The sequence below is a fragment of the Syngnathus scovelli genome, chromosome 7, assembly GCF_024217435.2.
Source record: "Syngnathus scovelli strain Florida chromosome 7, RoL_Ssco_1.2, whole genome shotgun sequence".
NCBI classification, from domain to species: Eukaryota; Metazoa; Chordata; class Actinopteri; order Syngnathiformes; family Syngnathidae; genus Syngnathus; species Syngnathus scovelli.
The window spans coordinates 4,591,006-4,608,374 of NC_090853.1; the positions used below are offsets into that span (position 1 = coordinate 4,591,006).

General features: G+C 48.0%; 1 protein-coding gene across 7 annotated transcripts in view; it reads left to right on the plus strand.

Moving 5' to 3' along the window:
* Window positions 1-17,369, plus strand: part of robo1 (roundabout, axon guidance receptor, homolog 1 (Drosophila)) — a 104,177-nt gene that overhangs the window by 35,276 nt on the left and 51,532 nt on the right. For 4 of the 7 annotated variants that reach the window (XM_049726149.2, XM_049726148.2, XM_049726153.2 and 1 more), the window contains 2 exons: window positions 1,323-1,412; window positions 14,276-14,602. In XM_049726149.2, coding sequence (XP_049582106.1) covers window positions 1,323-1,412; window positions 14,276-14,602 — 417 coding nt within the window. Of the gene's footprint in view, window positions 1-1,322; window positions 1,413-4,111; window positions 5,817-14,275; window positions 14,603-17,369 lie in introns of those variants that run through there. The other 3 variants (XM_049726151.2, XM_049726150.2, XM_049726152.2) reach the window with 2 other exon arrangements.

Sequence of the window (17,369 nt, forward strand, 5' to 3'; positions counted from 1 at the left end):
AAAAGGGAGGCAGGATAGAGATGAAGTCATGAAGACGTTGGGATGCTCTTGATCTATTTTGGGTTGTGAACACAAAGCCTGCCGGTGTCAGATGCTTGTCTTTACCTGTCTTGCATGTTTTCCTTCGCGTTTGCAGTCCGTGCGTGCGTGCGTGCGCGCATGCACATGTGCGCCTAGTCGGGCGCAGCGTGACGCCAAACGGCCGGCCAGTTTCTTCCAGCATCTTTTGTGTTTTTCAAACCTGAGACAAAAAAAAAAAACGTTTTGACGCAGGCTTTGGATCACTTTTTTTGATACTTTGCATCAGGAAGTCATTGCTGTCGTTACTTTGTTGTGCCACACAATTTATTTGTATTCGTTATTTATTATTATATATTATTATCTAATTTGATGAAATATAATATAATAAAATATAATAAAATAAAATAAAATATAATCTATATTTACATTTAATATTTTTATTTATTATATTTTATTCATCTATGCCCCCCGTTCTTGATTGTAACCATCAGCTTGTACAAATAGAAGTACAGTAGGAATGAAAGCGCAGCCTCAAAAAGGTCGTGGTCACGCACATGTGTCACACGATGATGCAGACCCCCCGGATGCCCCCCGTCAGCAGTTAGTCATGCTAAACGCCACCCTTGCACAAAAGGAATCAACAGCAGGAGCGCTATGCAGTTTCCGCCCTCCCTCTGTAGTCACACTTGGCTGCTCTCCAGTGAAATTTCCCGTCTGGCCGCCTGCTGTCTATCACAAGGCCCTGACAAATACTTGGACAGATTGACACTCACTGTGAGGTGGCCAAAAAGAAGTGGGGGTCGGGGCCAGGGGGGCCGGGCGGTCCCTGAAATGACCCAGAAAGAGATTGAGTACGGCTGTGTCGGATTTGTCCCGCCCTCACGCCGCCTTTCACACTCAAGAGATGACACAAAAGTCGCCATCAAAAGGCCCTGATGAGCAATTAATGGCGCATCATTGCATTTGCATCCAGTCTGTGTGTGTGCGTGCGTGTTGTCAATCATGTTGAGTGTCATTCTGCCCCCCCTCGCTCCCCCCTGTGTGGGGCCACTTATTGATACACGGGACTGTTTTCACACTCACTTAGACGTCAAGCCGCTTCAGGACACGTCGGCACCGGCCCGCTGGGACGCTCAGGGAGCCTACTTAACTTTTCGATGCGTTTTTCTCAATCGGGATGGAGCGTCGGCCGGGATGGAGCCTGTGCTTTATGTGGGCCTGCGTGGTGGGCGCCACGGGCGGCCCGCACCGAGCGGAAGCGGCGTCCAGGTTCTCAGTCCCTTTGGTGTTATTGTTGACAGAGACGGGAGCGGCGCAGGACGGGCTGAGCGAGGCTCCCACGGCGGCTCCCACCCCGGGACGCGGCGACGACAACTCTTTGGGCTACACAGGTACCGGATGCCGCGCCTTGACGCCGTACCCGTCGCTGTCATTTGTTGCTTGTGTCAGTGGCAAAAGTGTACGTCACTATTTGGGTTTTGTTTTTCTCCAGTCAACTTGAGAAATTTGAAAATTCTGCTCCGTGGTCAGCTGACTCTGATCGAGTTGCGCCGACCGGAGATTGACGCAAACGTGCTGAGGCGGCATTTAGCCGTTCTGCTGCAGGTTGTCTTTGAAGGGCGAGCGTTTTGTAAGGCGCTGTGATGAGCCTGACTTTGGCAACACTTTGAAAGCTTCCCTGGTTCCGTTTGGGCCGCCTCAAATTGTTTCCCGATACATATGTCGGCTTCACACTCCGCTCACCTTAACGAACGCCACACAGGCCACACAGGCGGCGTGCAGATTTTCGAGTGTGCCATGGCGGGGAATATTTACGACGTTGCAAAAGATGGCGCGCAACACAGTCGGACTTGATTTTGTCGGGTCGCCAGAGCTTGTGTGAAAGAGCGACGGCGGTGGGAGGCAGTATATGGGGGGGGCGGGGTCGCGGGGGGTCATAAATCTGAGCAGCACCTGCTCCCCCGACCGGGTGCGCGGTGTGAGGTCAGCATCAGCCGATGTCCCATCGCTCATATTTATTACGCTCATCGCGGCGCCAGTTTGTTTTGGCAGCTGCGCCGACAGAAAAAGAAAAGAGCGTAAGAAAACAAGAAAAGCCGGGGGGGGGGGTTCATCGGTCCCATCGAGGCGTCAACTATAAGAGGATAGACAGTCTTGTAGCGTTTTCTGGGAACTCCCTGCTAGCTAGCGCAGGTCCAGCAACTTGTGCTGTGTGTGTAGCTTTAACATGCTAGCTCACGGTAATTCCTTTTTTGTTTTGTTTTGTAAAAGGCCTCTACTGAAAACTCTCAACAGTTGCATTGTGAGGCCAGTGGGAAAAAGGGAAGCCTGTTTATCGCTTGGTCCTGCTTTGTGCTGGATGACAGTCTTCATTCTCTGTTTTTCCCCTTTCATTGCTTTCAACTCCTCATCCGCAACAAAATAAGAGATTGCGGACGGTCGAATTTAACCCGTTATTATCGAGTTAGTGTGCGTTAGCTAGCTCAAGTTAGCTAACATGGGTAACTTCGAAAAAAAGTGCCATCGAACATCGCAAAGGTGTTTAATGTTGCTGCATGCTTTGAATGGGAAACACTTGCGCCACCCGGTGGACGAGTCTCGAACTGCGTTGTTGATTGATTGGAAATGCAGGACACAATTGACACGTAATTCCATGCAAATGTCACAGCCGGCCACCGTCATTTGCAGTCCGAGGAGGCCACGCTTTTTACCTTCAGGTGCTTCTCGGAGGCTCCCTCGACGTGCAATCGGAGATGATTTGTTGCCTCTTTTAGCCACGGCCCTCGTCCCACAGAAATACAATCTCCCTCTTGCCAAGGTCGTCTGCCGTCTCCTCCCCGCGTCTAATTAATGTCTGCCTCGCCGTCACTCCTCTCGTCGCCTCCGTACCAGACTGACCCGGGGGAGGGGGGGGGCGTCAAGGCCGCGTGTATAAATCAAACAGCATTCCTGCACCAAGTTGTAAAGGGAAACACCTCCACCATACTCCAAACGAGCATTTTTGTTTAATCTGGAAAGACGTGCAGAGTTGTTTTTTTTGTCAAAACATGCACAAAATGTTGCCCTTTTGCACTTGACAGCGTGTGCTTCTTTTTTTAATTGTTCAAACCCTACTTGAACTTTTTATCTCGCAATCCAAATGTCTTCATTTTCCATTTGTTATGCGATTTAACAACAGCATCTTTGTTGCGTTGACCTTATCCGGTTTGGAGTTTACGCCAGAAGACAATGTGAGCCGTGAAATCGTCTTAGTCACCGAGGGAATGCGGGCTCCTTTTTCCTTTGGCCCTCTTTGCCGAAGGGGGCCCATCCGGGTTTTGTGCCGGGTCCGACGCGTGTGAATGGCAGCTCGGCATGGAAGCGAACAGGATCCCCCGTCGTGCAGCATGCATAGAAACATCCCGAGAAAAGATGGAACGCCCCCCCCCCCCCTCCATAAAAAAAAGTATCACAGCACATGAAAAGGCCTCATTGAGGGATGGCCAGATCGAGGGGGGGGTGCACAGTTTTCATTGAGGGATGCCCTCACCACTTTGAGGGAAAACACTGTTGGCTGTATTTGCCGGTGTGGCGGTGGGAAGGACAGTCAAGCGAGAAGATTCCGGAATACGGTATCTGCAGGATATTTGCGGACCCAAAGTGGACGAGTACCATGCGGATTCTCGTGTTACTGTTAGCCGCGCTGGTCGTGCCGGGGGGCCCCAGAGAAAACCACCCCGGCGGGGGTCTCGGTCGTTGGGCCGCTTTGCGCAAGTGCAAACAGCTACCCTCACACTTTGGACTCGACCGCGATTCCTCCCGCCGTTCCCGTGGGAAAGCGCCGGCATGTCCTCGCAGTAAGTGGAACCTGTCCACTTGCATGGCAGAATCTCTTCTTAATAATAATAATAATAATAATAATAATGATAATAATAATGATAATAATAATAATCATAATAATCATCACAATAACAAAGGCACAGTCACTATTCTGCTTGACGCGTTTCTTTTGACTTAACCTAAGGTTCTCTGCTTTTAAGTCTGAAACTCAGTTTTTGGTGAAAGCAACCCTGCCATGACATGCTCTGACCTTAGTGGAGTTTTATTTATTTATTTATTTATTTATTTATTTATTTATTTATTTATTTATTTATTTATTTATTTATTTATTTATTTATTTATTTGTTTGTTTGTTTGTTTGCTACAGGACACAGTTGGATGCCTGTGAGATTAAGTTCAGGAAAGCCTCGCTAGAGGGCGCTGCGCGCTAACAAATGTGCAGCTTGAAATTTGAGAGCATCTCATTGCTTTTTCTGGTAGACAGAGGGAGAAAAAAAAAAGAGCGAGAGGCTTTTAGCTATTCTGTTTCATGCCACTCATACCCCCCCACCCACACACACACACACGAACCCCTTTCACGCCTATATAATCTTTTAAAGCATCACTGTGAATTATTTATGAGCTGGTGGAGGTGGCTTGTGTTTAAGATTTTTGCTTCATCAGAAATAACAGACTGGAGGCTAGTTAATGAAAAATAGAAAAAAGTTACTTCATATTTCTCATCTCTCTGTTTCTCTCTCTTTCTCCCTCCCTGTCTCTCTCGCTGTCTCTCTCAAAAGTCATTGCAGGTCATTGAAGCATCAGCCACATCATAAAACTTTCATAAAAGAATCTAAATTACAAAAACATTCTGTTTTGATTGGAATTTATTTTCTTCACCAAATGATTCCCATCAATATCTTCGTAATGTCAGATTTAAATATACAGTTCAGGAAAATATATATATTTTAAAGTATTAGACAGAACTTTTGATTGGATACCGTATATATTTGTGTGTGTTATTTGTTTTATTTACTCCGTTTGATCCTGTTGGATTGACCTTCATCCATATAGGAATTATTTACCCCCCCAACCCCCCCTCCCTAAAAAAAAAAGTGCTTTTTGTGCTACTGAAATATTACGGGGGATATTAATGCCCCCAGAGACCAAAGATTACGTGTTTGGACCATTACATAATAATTGTACCGTTTCAATAACAGCAGCTTATCGTTTCGTCCCAGCGGCACCGCCATTTTGGGAAACACGCTCGCGCACACGCACATTATCACGATTTAAAAAAAATAAAAAAAGATAAGCCGACTTTGGTGCGCCTACCCAGTCGGCAAGTAGTTCAATTTCCACACTGGGAAACATCTCCTGGAGAGAGAGAAGGGGGGAGGAGGAGAAAGGGGAGGAGAAGAGGAGGAGGAGGAGGAGAGTGTGTGTGTGTGTTGGTGCGCGCGTGTGTTAATGGAGGGAGCCATTGCTTCCCCCTAGAATAGTAAAGCAGTGATCGCGGCTTACTGCGTCGCTTCTTCTTCTTCTGCTGTTGCTCTCTTTTCAAGCCTAGGGATGTAAAAAAAAAAAAAAAAAAAAAAAAAAGGGGGATGGAAAAGTTGCGGTGACTGCGTTGGATTTTCTTCCGCTCTTTTTGTGTTGCCGGTCGGGACAGGACGGCGTGGCGTGCCTCGGAAAGTTTCCCCCAAGTCCGGTGACACAACGTCGGACTGGAATGATGTGATTTGTCGCCTTCTTCTCGGCCCTTTTTTTTTTTGAATGAAGTTTTGACACGCGCGCGGCAGCGACACCGGGATGCTTCTTCACGCCGGGGACTTTTTTGCTTTCATTCAAGGCGTTTTTCGGGACGACGACATGTATTGACGTCCAGAGTTTGGAATTAATTTGGATTACTTCTGCAAGGCGAGAGAGGCGCTGAATGATGTCTCCAACTTGTTCGGGATTTCTCTTGCTTGTCGGATTTGTCCATGTGTGCTCAGGTGAGGGGAGCAAAGTCCTGAATGGTTTGGCTGCAACCTTGCTGTCGAATTTTCATTCTTATTTTTTCTCTACACCGGCGCTCGTTAAAGACAAAACCAGCATGACGTGCTTTATTGCAGATTCTTTCATTTTCCGCGACTCTTATTTTCTTTTCTTCGTGGGGGAACGTTGGTGCGTAGACATTTGGGAGGCGCGTCGCTCCTTAAGCGACAAGACATGGATATTTTACATTTGAGCAATTCTGTGAATTTTGGCATTTACTGTTTCAGAGTAAAATCTGATAAAATCGTAAATAAAGCCCATGACTGCGCTGACTGCTGCAAAATGTGCTTTTTGACTCCGTGACGCATCCCAAGCTCACAGAAACTGAAGTCGTCCGCATTTAGTTCAACACAGACAGTCAATTGAAAGTCACTTGAATGTTTTATTTTTATTTTTTTAATGTCAGCGGAGTTGAAGTGCTTTGTAAGAATTGCGCGCTTCTCATGCAGGACACGGAAGCGCATTTGTTGGCCACGAACGTAAAGCGACGAAGTCCCGTGTGGACGAGCCCCCGCCCCTCCCTCCATGCGTTTTTTTTTTTTTTTTTTTTGCTGAGCTCTGTGTTTTATTTCCTTTTTCGCCCGATCGGGTAACACGGTTCTTAATCCAGACGTTGTATTTCCTCTCTGACCTGTTTATAAAAGGAAAAGTGCAGGCTGTAAAACAACTGGGGGATGGTGGTGGTGGTGGTGGGGGGGTCTTATTATCCTCTTTCTCTCGGGCCGTCACATGAATGTCTTTCTGGATCTTTCGGAGCATGCTATCCAAGCTTTTCCAGGTCACTTGCCTCCCGAGTTCCGGCCCGCCATCCTATTAAAAGACATTAGTGCAAGTGTGTCCTGAGTAGGGCTTTTTTATTTTTTGTCCTATCTTGTCCAGAGGCTTCATCAAACGCTGCAGGCCTGCCATATGACCTTGTTTTTGGATTTTATGATGTGGCCGGTCGCCGGCCGGCATGAAGGAAGGCGGGTCGACGCTCGGCCGTGATGAAATGCTGCTGTGTCCTGGTTGGCGGTGTGACAAAGTGCATCCGCACGCAGCGAGTACTCCGAAATGTTGACGATCAGGCTCCTTATCATGATTCGACAGAACCTCCTGATGATTTGAATCGGGCGTGTTGAGTAGGGCCATGTGTGAAATGGTCCGGGATGGCACCGATGGAGCGGCGACGAATGATTTGGCTTGTTATCGAGCGACGAGAATGTCAGCGCAAAACGGCGAGGCGGCGTCGACCTCGACTTGACAAATTGTCCCCTAAGTGCTGATAAATTGCCGAGTGGCTCCGCCCGCGACGCGATGACACCGCGCATCTGGCATCCTCCGCCAATTAATGAGGACCCGGCACAAGTCAGACTCATCAATGTCCCCCGCTTGACACTCGCTTGCATTCCAAAGCACCGGCAACCGACAAAACGGTTCCGCCTCGCCTCGGTCCAAAGTTGGGGTTTTAAATTGTATTCCGGTCCTTGGGTAGGATTTCAAAGCAGGTTTTTGAGCCAAGGTTGGTCTTTGGTTTTCAGACATGTTAGGATTTCAGATGAGGCTTTCAAAGTATAGTTTAAGGGTTCCATCAAGATCTGGCGCGCATGGCGCCTAGTCCTGATCCAATCCAAGCAGTGTGACGAAATCCGTATCCACTGACAAGATGAGCATTAGAGCTTAGATAATTGAGCGAGCGCCTTAATGATGTGCTAACGCGACACCCCCGCAGAGTACGCTCTCTTTAATGAATCCGAGGATGAACTTAATTGGATTAATTAGTTAATCCATCTCGTGTCCCGAGATGGTCATCTGTTGCTCCAAATGGGAAGACTGAAGAAGGCGCCGTCATTTCAAAATCAACCCTTTTCAAATTTACATTGAACCGGGGTTAGGGTCCAAATCTGGTTTCAGTCCAGGATTGGGATATTGAATCAAGGTTTGCAATTCAAATTTCCAGATGATTTTTTTGTGGTTCAGGGATTGATTTTAGCTACGGCGAGCGTTTCATTCCAAGGTTAGCTTTCAAATGAGCCTTCTAAGACTTGATTTGATTTTGAAATCAGTGTTAGGTTTTTAAGGCTGGACTTAGTTCAGTTACTTTAAAGCCCAAATCGTAGAACTAATTTTATTTTGGGTCTGTTTTTTAAGGCCTTGTCTTTTTTCCCGCTTTCTCGAATAAAGCAGGTGAACAGTGTGCAGGAGCCTGCGGGGACGCCAACCATTGTGAGGCGTGGAGGAGGGGAAGGGTTCGTATAGAGGGGGAAGGGGGGGGACAAAGCCAGAGGCTCAAAGTCGGTGGGGGGTGAACAGAATGGGAAGGGGCAGCACTCGTATTCCCTTTCTTGCGGCGCCAAATGTGCTGATGGCTGGTTTTCTTTGCAAAAGTAGACATCTGGGCAGAGATGATGTTCATTTTTGCAATCGCTGAGTCAATCCAACAAAGCAGCAGTGTGTGCCGTCCGTCTCTGCCGGCCCGAGTCGCAAATCGGGAAGCTTTGCTGTGCTTCCAGTCGTACAAGTCCGAGCACACTTGAGCCTGCTTGACGGCTCCAAGTCGCTACGTTAAAACAAATATAATGATTTCCCCCCACGGGGACAGCGAGAGGGGGGATTTGAAGTTGTCCTTTCCCCATTTCGGAGTGACTGCCCCCTTACTGACAACTGACAGCGGGGAGAAGCCGAGAGGCGCAGATTCAATTAGCAGTTAAGAGAGACTGCTAATTAGTTGATGAATGTCTTTGCTCGCCCCGCCCCCACCTCAGCCCTTTATTGTCATAGTTAATATTCCATTTTGCTGACACTTAAAACCATCAAACGCTTGTTCAACTTTTCTCATCGAAAAGCTATTATCAGTTGAAGCTGCGTCAGCAAATTCCGACTGCCACCGTCTGTCATCACACACAAAAAAAACTATAAAAGTAGGCGCGACAAAACACAATTAACGAGAAGGTGACCTTGAGATTGATCACGATAGAGGCGCTTCTTCCCACCGTTCGGATTTTACCACGGCGACGTGGGAGCTTCAAACAAACGGACTGCGGCTAATCCCGAGCTATTAGCGAGCGGATCGGGTCGTTGCCGTTAATCGCCGGTATAAACAAAGTCAGCCAGAGCGTTGGCGATTAGCATATCATTAGCAGCCAGTCCAATGTGCTCAATGTGCTTTGTTCCCTTCAAATCGGCCCCGATTGGCTCTCTGACGTACTAAAAAAAAAAAAAAAAAAAAAAAAAAAGCACTTTAATGTGACTTGTGTTCATCACACTATCAGCTTTTTTTTGTGATGTGTAATAAAACACACGCTCGGTCGAAGCATTCCGCCATTGAGATGGCTCGCTCACCTCCCACCGCGCGGCTTGGCTCAAAACTCCGACTGAATAACAATCGGGGAGGATTTACATTTGCATTTGATTACACGTCTCAATCGGAAGCCAAGCTGGGAAAGTGGGGAAATGTCACCGACCAGAATCACGAAATGTGGCTGGAGCGGCCAAAAAAAAAAAAAAAAAAAAAGTTGTCCTCCAATGAGGGTGAGACGATCAAGAACGACAGCTCGAAAGCAGGAACCTTTCAACTAATGTTCCCAAATGGGCTATTTGGGCCACTTCATCCAACTTTTGTGGGACAAAAACAAATAATTGCCGCCGTCTGAGTCAAAGCGGCTTTTTGTTAGTATGCCCCCGTTTTTTTGACAGTGGAAGTGCAATTTAAGTGGCCGACAAACATTGCACAAACGTTCCTCTGTGGAAGTCAGAGAGCCCTTGGCAGCCTTTGCCTCTTTCATGCTGAATTTGACCAAACATTTGACGCCGCAACACATGGCGTGCTTTGAAAAAGAACGGGGAAAAAAAAGCCCGCTCGTCCGCCCGCTCTCATATTTTCCAGTCGTAGCTCCCGTTTGTCTGGAAAGCGGCCATGCCCGGCTCGCTCGCGCTGGTGTCTCCGCGCCTGGGCCGCAGAAAGAAGCGGCTCCGCCGAGTCTTGGCTTGGCACTTTAATAATACCTCGCGTCCGCAGCTGTAGTTTATGAACTTTGGTGGCGTTAGCGCATGAACACCCGGGCGTTTTGAAGCAACACATGCCAATGTTTTTTTTTGCCCTCGGTACCGCCAGTTGTCTGAGATCCGCACCCCGAGCGTTTGGAATAGCTCACCGAAGGTCATTGGCGTGGCCGCACGATTCCGACAGTACCGTGAAGAGCCATTTCTTTTTACACCCAAGTGCTGATTTGGCACTTTTGTTTTTTGGCATGGAAACGGTTGAGCTACTTTTGAGCAGTGAAAATCTCAATACAAGTATTGCCATGGTCCATCTCACAGCTAGCGTTGTTGTCGCTTTGATATTTTTGTTTGCTAATGTTTTGGAAAATTTGTCATATCCAATGTTGATTTTCTTTTTTGAACGCGACAATCCAATTTAGTGTGTGATTAGATTTTGCCACTCCATCATCTGCAGGATAAAAAAGGTCGCAGTGACACGCAGAATAATTAATTGAGGCTATTTGATCCACGGCGATGACTGATTTCAGTCCACTGGTCAGACTTAGTTCAAAAAAAGAAAAGAAAGAGAAATAAGTAGTCATTGGCCATGTGCGGCATTCCCTCATGCTTCTTTTGCGTAATCCTTTCCTAATGCGGCCTCTCGGCCTGGCATGCATCTGGGGCCCATATTGATTACACACTTTTTCCTGCGGTGCCTCATCTGTGGCAGAATTGACATCCGCCAGGCCCTCTTTTTTTTTTTTCTTTCCTTCCCCGAGAGGCGCACTCTTAAATTTGTGAGCGCAAGCAGCGATGTCATTGCGATTAGCTGCAACTCTTCCACACGACCGTCCGTCTGTTGTGTTGCAGGCTAAACCGTTAAAGGAGAGTACCCATCCTCTCCTGATGAGTAATTAGAAACAAAAAGGCCAAGCCCCCGGGTGTTGCTTGTTTCTGAAGTCATCAGCACGTTTGTCAGCTTTTTATTGCACATGACAAATGAGCTGCAGAACGATCCACCTCGGTATTCCTCCGCTGCCCGAGAATCCATTACGCCAAAGGGAAAAAGAAATAATCAGATGGGCAGCGCTCTCAAATATGAAAAAAAATTGTCAATTGGATAATAATAGTAATAAATAATAGTAAAATAAAAATAAAGTAATAATAAAATATAAAAAAATAGTCAATTGGATAATAAAATAAATAATAAAAGAAATAATAAATAAAGCATTTATGGGAATTTGGTAACTATAACTCATGGGCAGCCGAGTCTATTAAGTCGAAGAGACCGACGAGGAAAAAAAGAAGCTATAAAGATATCCATCAGCACACCTCGCTTCACCTCTTGGCCCACATTCACACCGGCGGCTTTAATCCCGCCTCTTAGCGATGTAACCGATAGCATTCAAGACTGGAAAGAAAGGTCTGATGTCCGCTCATTCCGTGTGTGTATGTGTGTGTGCCCAAACGCTTAAAAGGCCGGCTTTCCGGTTTGATCGTCGATGGATTTGAGCGTCTTATCGCCGCCCTCCCCTTGGCGGCATCCTCTGGAGGCATGGGTCACCCCCACCCCTCCCCGGGGGACACACCCTCTGCTCTTATCTGTGCCATAAATCCCTCTTAACTCCCCTAATCACACATTTATGGGCCTTGTGGATGTGTGGCGCTCTACTGTGCTCACAATTCCTTATCAGCATATCTGCGGGACATCTGACAGGTGGCTCGGGCCCGCTGCCTCTTATGAGATTACCTTTATGATGGAAATGAAACATTTTACAGGGCAGAGTTGCTTTCGTTTGCCACGGGTTCTGCTGGATGCATGGATGAATCTGATTGAACTCTCAAGAGTCATCCTAATGGCGTCTTTGTCCTTCCCGGGCCAAGGAAGAAGCTGCGATGAAGAGCTTAAAAAAAAAAAAATCATTGGACCCGAACCCTTGACTGCAGCCGGTTCTGCCATCCGTTTTTCTCTTTTTGTATGTTGATGAATTCAGTTGGGACTAATTAGCGCAAGCTACAGAGCGCATGCTGTCGCTGGAGGGTCTTGCAAGATGGGTCCGTGTCTGGGTCTGGACCCTGGCGCTTACTGCAGACTCTCTTTCTCTGCTCAACATGGCACGATAGACTCCCCGCCTTGGTTACTGAAAAGAAGCTTTTCTTCATGAACCCCCGTCAAGCCTTCCTTTTCTTTGACTTTATGTGTGTGAGAGTGTAAACAAGAAAGGGAGGGGGGGGGGGGGGGTGAAGGAAGGCTCCGACGAGTTGGAAAGCAGAATCTTTGGCCCGAGGCCTAGATCGATTGGATTCTCGCAGTAGAAGTCCCAACTACCCTGCGGGCAGGCTGCCTGCTGCTGCATTTGCTCACCGCACAAAATCAAAGAAGGAGCGAGGAGGGGTGGAAAATCTGAAGGCGGGGAGCTGTGGATGAGAACAGAGAACGGCGGCCGATGCGGCTTGCAATATCTTTTATGCACCTGAGAAATGGAGAGAATCCCCCTTCCCCCCCCCGTTTGCCCCCCCCCCCCCCCCCCCCCCCCCCTTCACTCCCCCGCCGAGAGGTAATGGTGCTGAAGTAACCAAGGTCACTCAACAGGGCGCCAAGTCGATTCAATCGGGGAAACAAAGCCAGTGGAATGGCATTGTGGAACACATCCCCGGCACCCGAGCACGCTCTCTGGAATCCAAGCGTCAGCCGGAATGCTTTTTGGGCCCACTGATGACATTCATTTTCAATTTTGAGAGGCTTCCCCAAATTCTGGTGTTGTGCTCTCATCCATCCATTTGAAAGCACTTATCCTCATTAGAGCCGGAGCCTCTCACAGCTGTTTATGGGCGAGAGGGTATTTTGGCCCTTTTGAGGTTCCTTCAAGATTGCTACCATATTTAAGTACTGTCAACCGACGCACCCCGCTAAATTGTGAAACATTTGAGTTTTTGCCGTAATATTATTTTTGAACCTCCATCCAAGATCATCGTCTCGATTAGCGTCATCGTCGCCAGTCCGACATCAGCCCGCCTGTAAATAGTTAATGGCGAGCCCGCAAAACCTCCGTTTCCAAATGAGAGCGGAGACATCTTAAATCAGGGAGTAGTTATTGGCCGAGCACTTCGATCTTTTTGAATAAAACATTCTTCCCGCCTTGCCTGCTCGTTGGACGCAGTGTGCTAGCCTGGATCACCTAGAGGCGAGGGGGCGGGGCTTGTCACAGAGCTGCCAATTGATTGTTAATTTGACCCCGTCATTGCCCGGTAGCGATATGAATAGCTACCGCTTGCCCCACTGCCATTTTTTTTTCCTCCAGTTGCAGCCAAGCATTAGAAAGAATTGATAGAAAACACATGCGGAAAAAGGCAACTCCCAGCAGAGCGAGAAAGAAAACATTTATTAGTCTTTGACGATAGCTCTGTTAATTACACCCACTATCAAGCGTTCCTGAGTCACCTCCTTGTGTTGAAGTGATTAATCTTATCCCAGCGCTGTCCCTAATTATGCTGACGACCTGGAAATGTGTGGCGACCACACCAAAAAGATGCCTTCCTCAGCAGCAGTAGTTAATGGGGGGGATGGGCAGAGGGCACATGGGATGGGGCGGCCGAGGGGGGGTGCTTGGTGGGAGAGGGAGGTGGCGCGGTGCGGTGATGTCACAGCATGTCGGCCGGCCGGCTCAATGAAATCCAAGGCTTCAGTTTTTAATTTAATTTAATTTAATTTAATTTAATTTAATTTAATTTAATTTAATTTGAAATTATGTGAAATTAAATTAAATACATTTTGAATCAATAAATAACTATTATAAATAAGATAAATAATTTAATTTAATTATTTATTTATTTTTTTAATCCAATGGCCAGCGCTGGTTTGGTAGGTGGCTACTTTTGAGCGCTAATTCTCATCTAAAGCAGGGCCGAGATAACGCCGATGTGTCATGAAGTTCCCCGGGTCCGCATCCTTGTCTTATCTTCCATCACATCATTTCCTTTTGCCTTGAAGGTGTGCCGTTGCCGCCGTCACCTCGTTTGAAGCGCGTGACTTATCTAACAGACTCTTGCTGTCATTAAAGGTCATGCCATTACAGCCCGTTAAATGAATACGAGATAACTGAGGGATCTCCAATACTCAAAGTTTTTGCAGATGTGTTGATCCTGATGACAATTTCACTCGGAAGGGCCGTTAGTGAAATGTGCCGGACGATTGAAAGCGAACGAGAACTGTGATAAGTCAGCTCGATGACGTCAGACATGTTGCCGTTCATCGACTGATCAACGTTCCAGTTTCCATATGTGTCATCGATTAATCATTACGTTGAGGTATACGGCCGGCTATCGTTTTAGCGCAATGGAATTTTCCGTCAGAGGTGGTTAAAGATCAACGCGGCTCCTTTTGTTGTATAACGGCCGCCATTTGCAATCACTTTCAATATTTGTGTGAAATAATGTTTTCACGTGGTGGTTCTAGGATCCCGTCTGCGCCAGGAGGACTCGCCGCCCCGGATCGCCGAGCACCCCTCTGACCTGATCGTGTCCAAGGGCGAGCCGGCCACCCTCAACTGCAAGGCGGAGGGCCGGCCCTCGCCCACCGTGGAGTGGTACAAGGACGGCGAGCGGGTGGAGACGGACAAGGACGACCCGCGCTCGCACCGCATGCTGCTGCCCACCGGCTCGCTCTTCTTCCTGCGCATCGTGCACGGGAGGCGGAGCAAGCCCGACGAGGGCTCCTACGTCTGCGTGGCCCGCAACTACCTGGGCGAGGCGGTGAGCCACAACGCCTCGCTGGAAGTAGCCAGTAAGTGCAGCATGTCTTCTTATCTCCGCTTTTGTTTTCTGCCATCAATGTGCTCATTGACTTGGATAATCTCTCAGGAGATGGGCAGGATGTTTTTTTTTTTTTTTTTTTTTGTGGGGGCTGTGTGAGCCTGATCATTCCAGGGTGAGCGCTCCTCTAAAGGGCCCTTCCTTAGTAGGTGGTCAGGAGCCACAATGGGAACAAAGACCTTTCTGTTTCGCTCCAGCGAGAGACAGATAGGACCTTTTGGATCTCATGTTCGACTCTCTTTCAATGTCCTCCCTTCCAAAAACAAGCCAACTTTTGCTTGTTTTCACTCAAATAAATCCGAGCTGGGCCCGGCCGTCAGCCATCCGTGTTTTTCTTTTTGGCGTCGGACGTGGCGAGCGGCGTGTTCCTGCCTTCTCAGCAACTTTCAGCGCAACGTTTCTGCTTGGAAAATTTTAATCGTAAAAGATGTCGTGCGTAAGACACCGTTTGTGTAGGTCAAGTTAAGAATATTTTCCCACGTTCCGCCGATGATATGTGTGCGGTGTTTATGTCAGGGATGGATTTTGTCATATTGAGGATTAAAAAAAAAAAAAAAAGAAAAGCAAGGCTCTTGGCAGTCGGCGCGAGCTCGTGAGCGGCGGCGTTGGCAGGCGCTCAACTGCGGGCTACTTGATTCCGCGCCGGGTTCAAACGGACCTCGTAATGACAAGCTGCCGCCGCTGCCGTGCCGCCGTGCCGCTGAGTTTCTCGCCCCTCGCTTCAGCTCACGCTTAACTGCACATAATTATGTAGCGGCGGCTCCGCAGCCAGGCTCGGCCCGGCAGCACGCAAAGGCCTCGTTTAGAACTTGCGCTCGTTCATAAATGCGCAAAGGTTTTGGCAGTCCAGCCCGACCTTGGAAAAAAAAAAAAAAAAAGACTATTCATCTCCAAGGAAACTGCTATGGAGTAAGTCAAGATCATAATGACGGCCTCCATGTCACTCGAATCCACAGCGTGTCCATTTGCACGTTTGCCCTCTCAACTTTCTATTTCACTCATTCAGTGCCATTGACAGTTATAGACGTCATAGATATTAACTGAGCTCTTTGGGGAATTTGTAGAGGTGTGATCACGAACTTGTCATTTTCAGTTCCGCCCCCCCACGGCCGGTGCCTGTTGTGATTCTGAAAGGCTATATCCGGCCCGTCTTTTCATTCTCGGCTCACTTCCAAAGCGCCGAGCCTCGCTTTGCAATCCTCTCAGTCGCTGCCGCTTGTGAACACAATCCGAGTTTCAACAGGTCCCGTTTGGCCGGGTGGGCGCTCACCCACCTTGTTTTTGTTAATCATTAAGCGCCTCTATTCAGTCCACTTGGCCCGCTTTGATGTCCGAATGGTGTTTGCTTTGCGCATTGAAACGTAGCTGAGATCGTAGCCTCGGGTTCGGAGGCGCTGACATCGGCGAGTAGGTGAAAGGCTTCTGTCCGCCGACTCGTCTCGTCTTCTTGCGGCCTGACATTTTACACCCACATATTCTTCGGAGTCATTTTGTTTTTTTTGTCTTGAGCAAAGAAAGACAGTCCATATTTCTTTGCTTTCTAAAATTGTTTTGAAGCCCGCTTTCAGAATGTGACGGCCGTGGCTCGGTTGGAAGTCGTCCCTCTTGCCTGGCGAGCCACATCAGTCCCCGCTACTGTACGGCTCTCCATCTGCCAACATTTCCATCCGCTTGCCAGCCACATCTGAAAAAGTGGCAGATTGCTTTCTTCCAGCTGTGCGGCTAAACTGTCGCCGCGGTTACTCATGCAAATTTGGCGGGGGCGACTCCAAATTGTTAGCTACCCCAAATAACGGTGGCTCAATAGTCCTTCCTGTTCCTTCTTTGTGAGTGGTTACAATTCTACCTGCAGGGGTTAGCAGGGTTTTGTGGGCGGAGCTTAACTTCACACAGCTGAGTGATTACTGCCACCTGCAGGACGCCAGTGGAACTGTCTCGTGGTGCATATTAGCGCTGAGGCAAGGCTTTTTCATACCATAGTTGGAAATGTGTCTTATTGATCTTCTATTTTGAATGTTTTCTTTCTTAATTAAAGGAAGCATTGCTCGTCACTCACGTTTGCGGTTACTGTAGCATCCCATTTTAACATGGAGGGTCAAATTAAGTGAGTCAGAGGTAGACGCCAGCGAAGCAGAGGAAGCGGCTGGTTGGCCGGCTGGCCCGCTCGCCGGTCGGCTAGCTGTCTGGCTGGTTGGCTGGTTGACTGGTTAGCTGGCTTGCTTTCGTGCTGGCAAGCTGCCCGATGAGTGGTAGGCTCTGCAGCGGTTCTTTGCTTCGGCTTGCTTCACAGCAAATTGGTGCAAATGGCGCAGTCGGGTTTTGCTTCATTTGAGGCGTGGGCTTCCCCCTACATGCACATTGGCAGGATATACGTGTGTGTGTGTGTGTTTCTGTGGGTCTAAGGTCTACAAAAAGTTCTTCTTGGATTTATATGTTGGATCTGTTCCTGAAACATGATTGCGGTTTATTTTCTGTATCCCTTGAAACGTGGCAAACGAGCTCATGACAGGATGAATGCGTTTCATGGCGCTGTTAACACTTGCATATTCAGCCAGCACTCGGGGCTGTTTGTTCAGATCAATGCAGGTCATGTCTCCAATTCAAATGACTCGCTCAATATCGAAAGGTCACAGCGTCAATGCCTTTTAATCAGCCTGGCGACATATCCTGTTTACATTTGAGCAATTTTTCTCGCATGTGAGCAGCTACATGGTATGGACTTGCGTTTCAGATTCTGT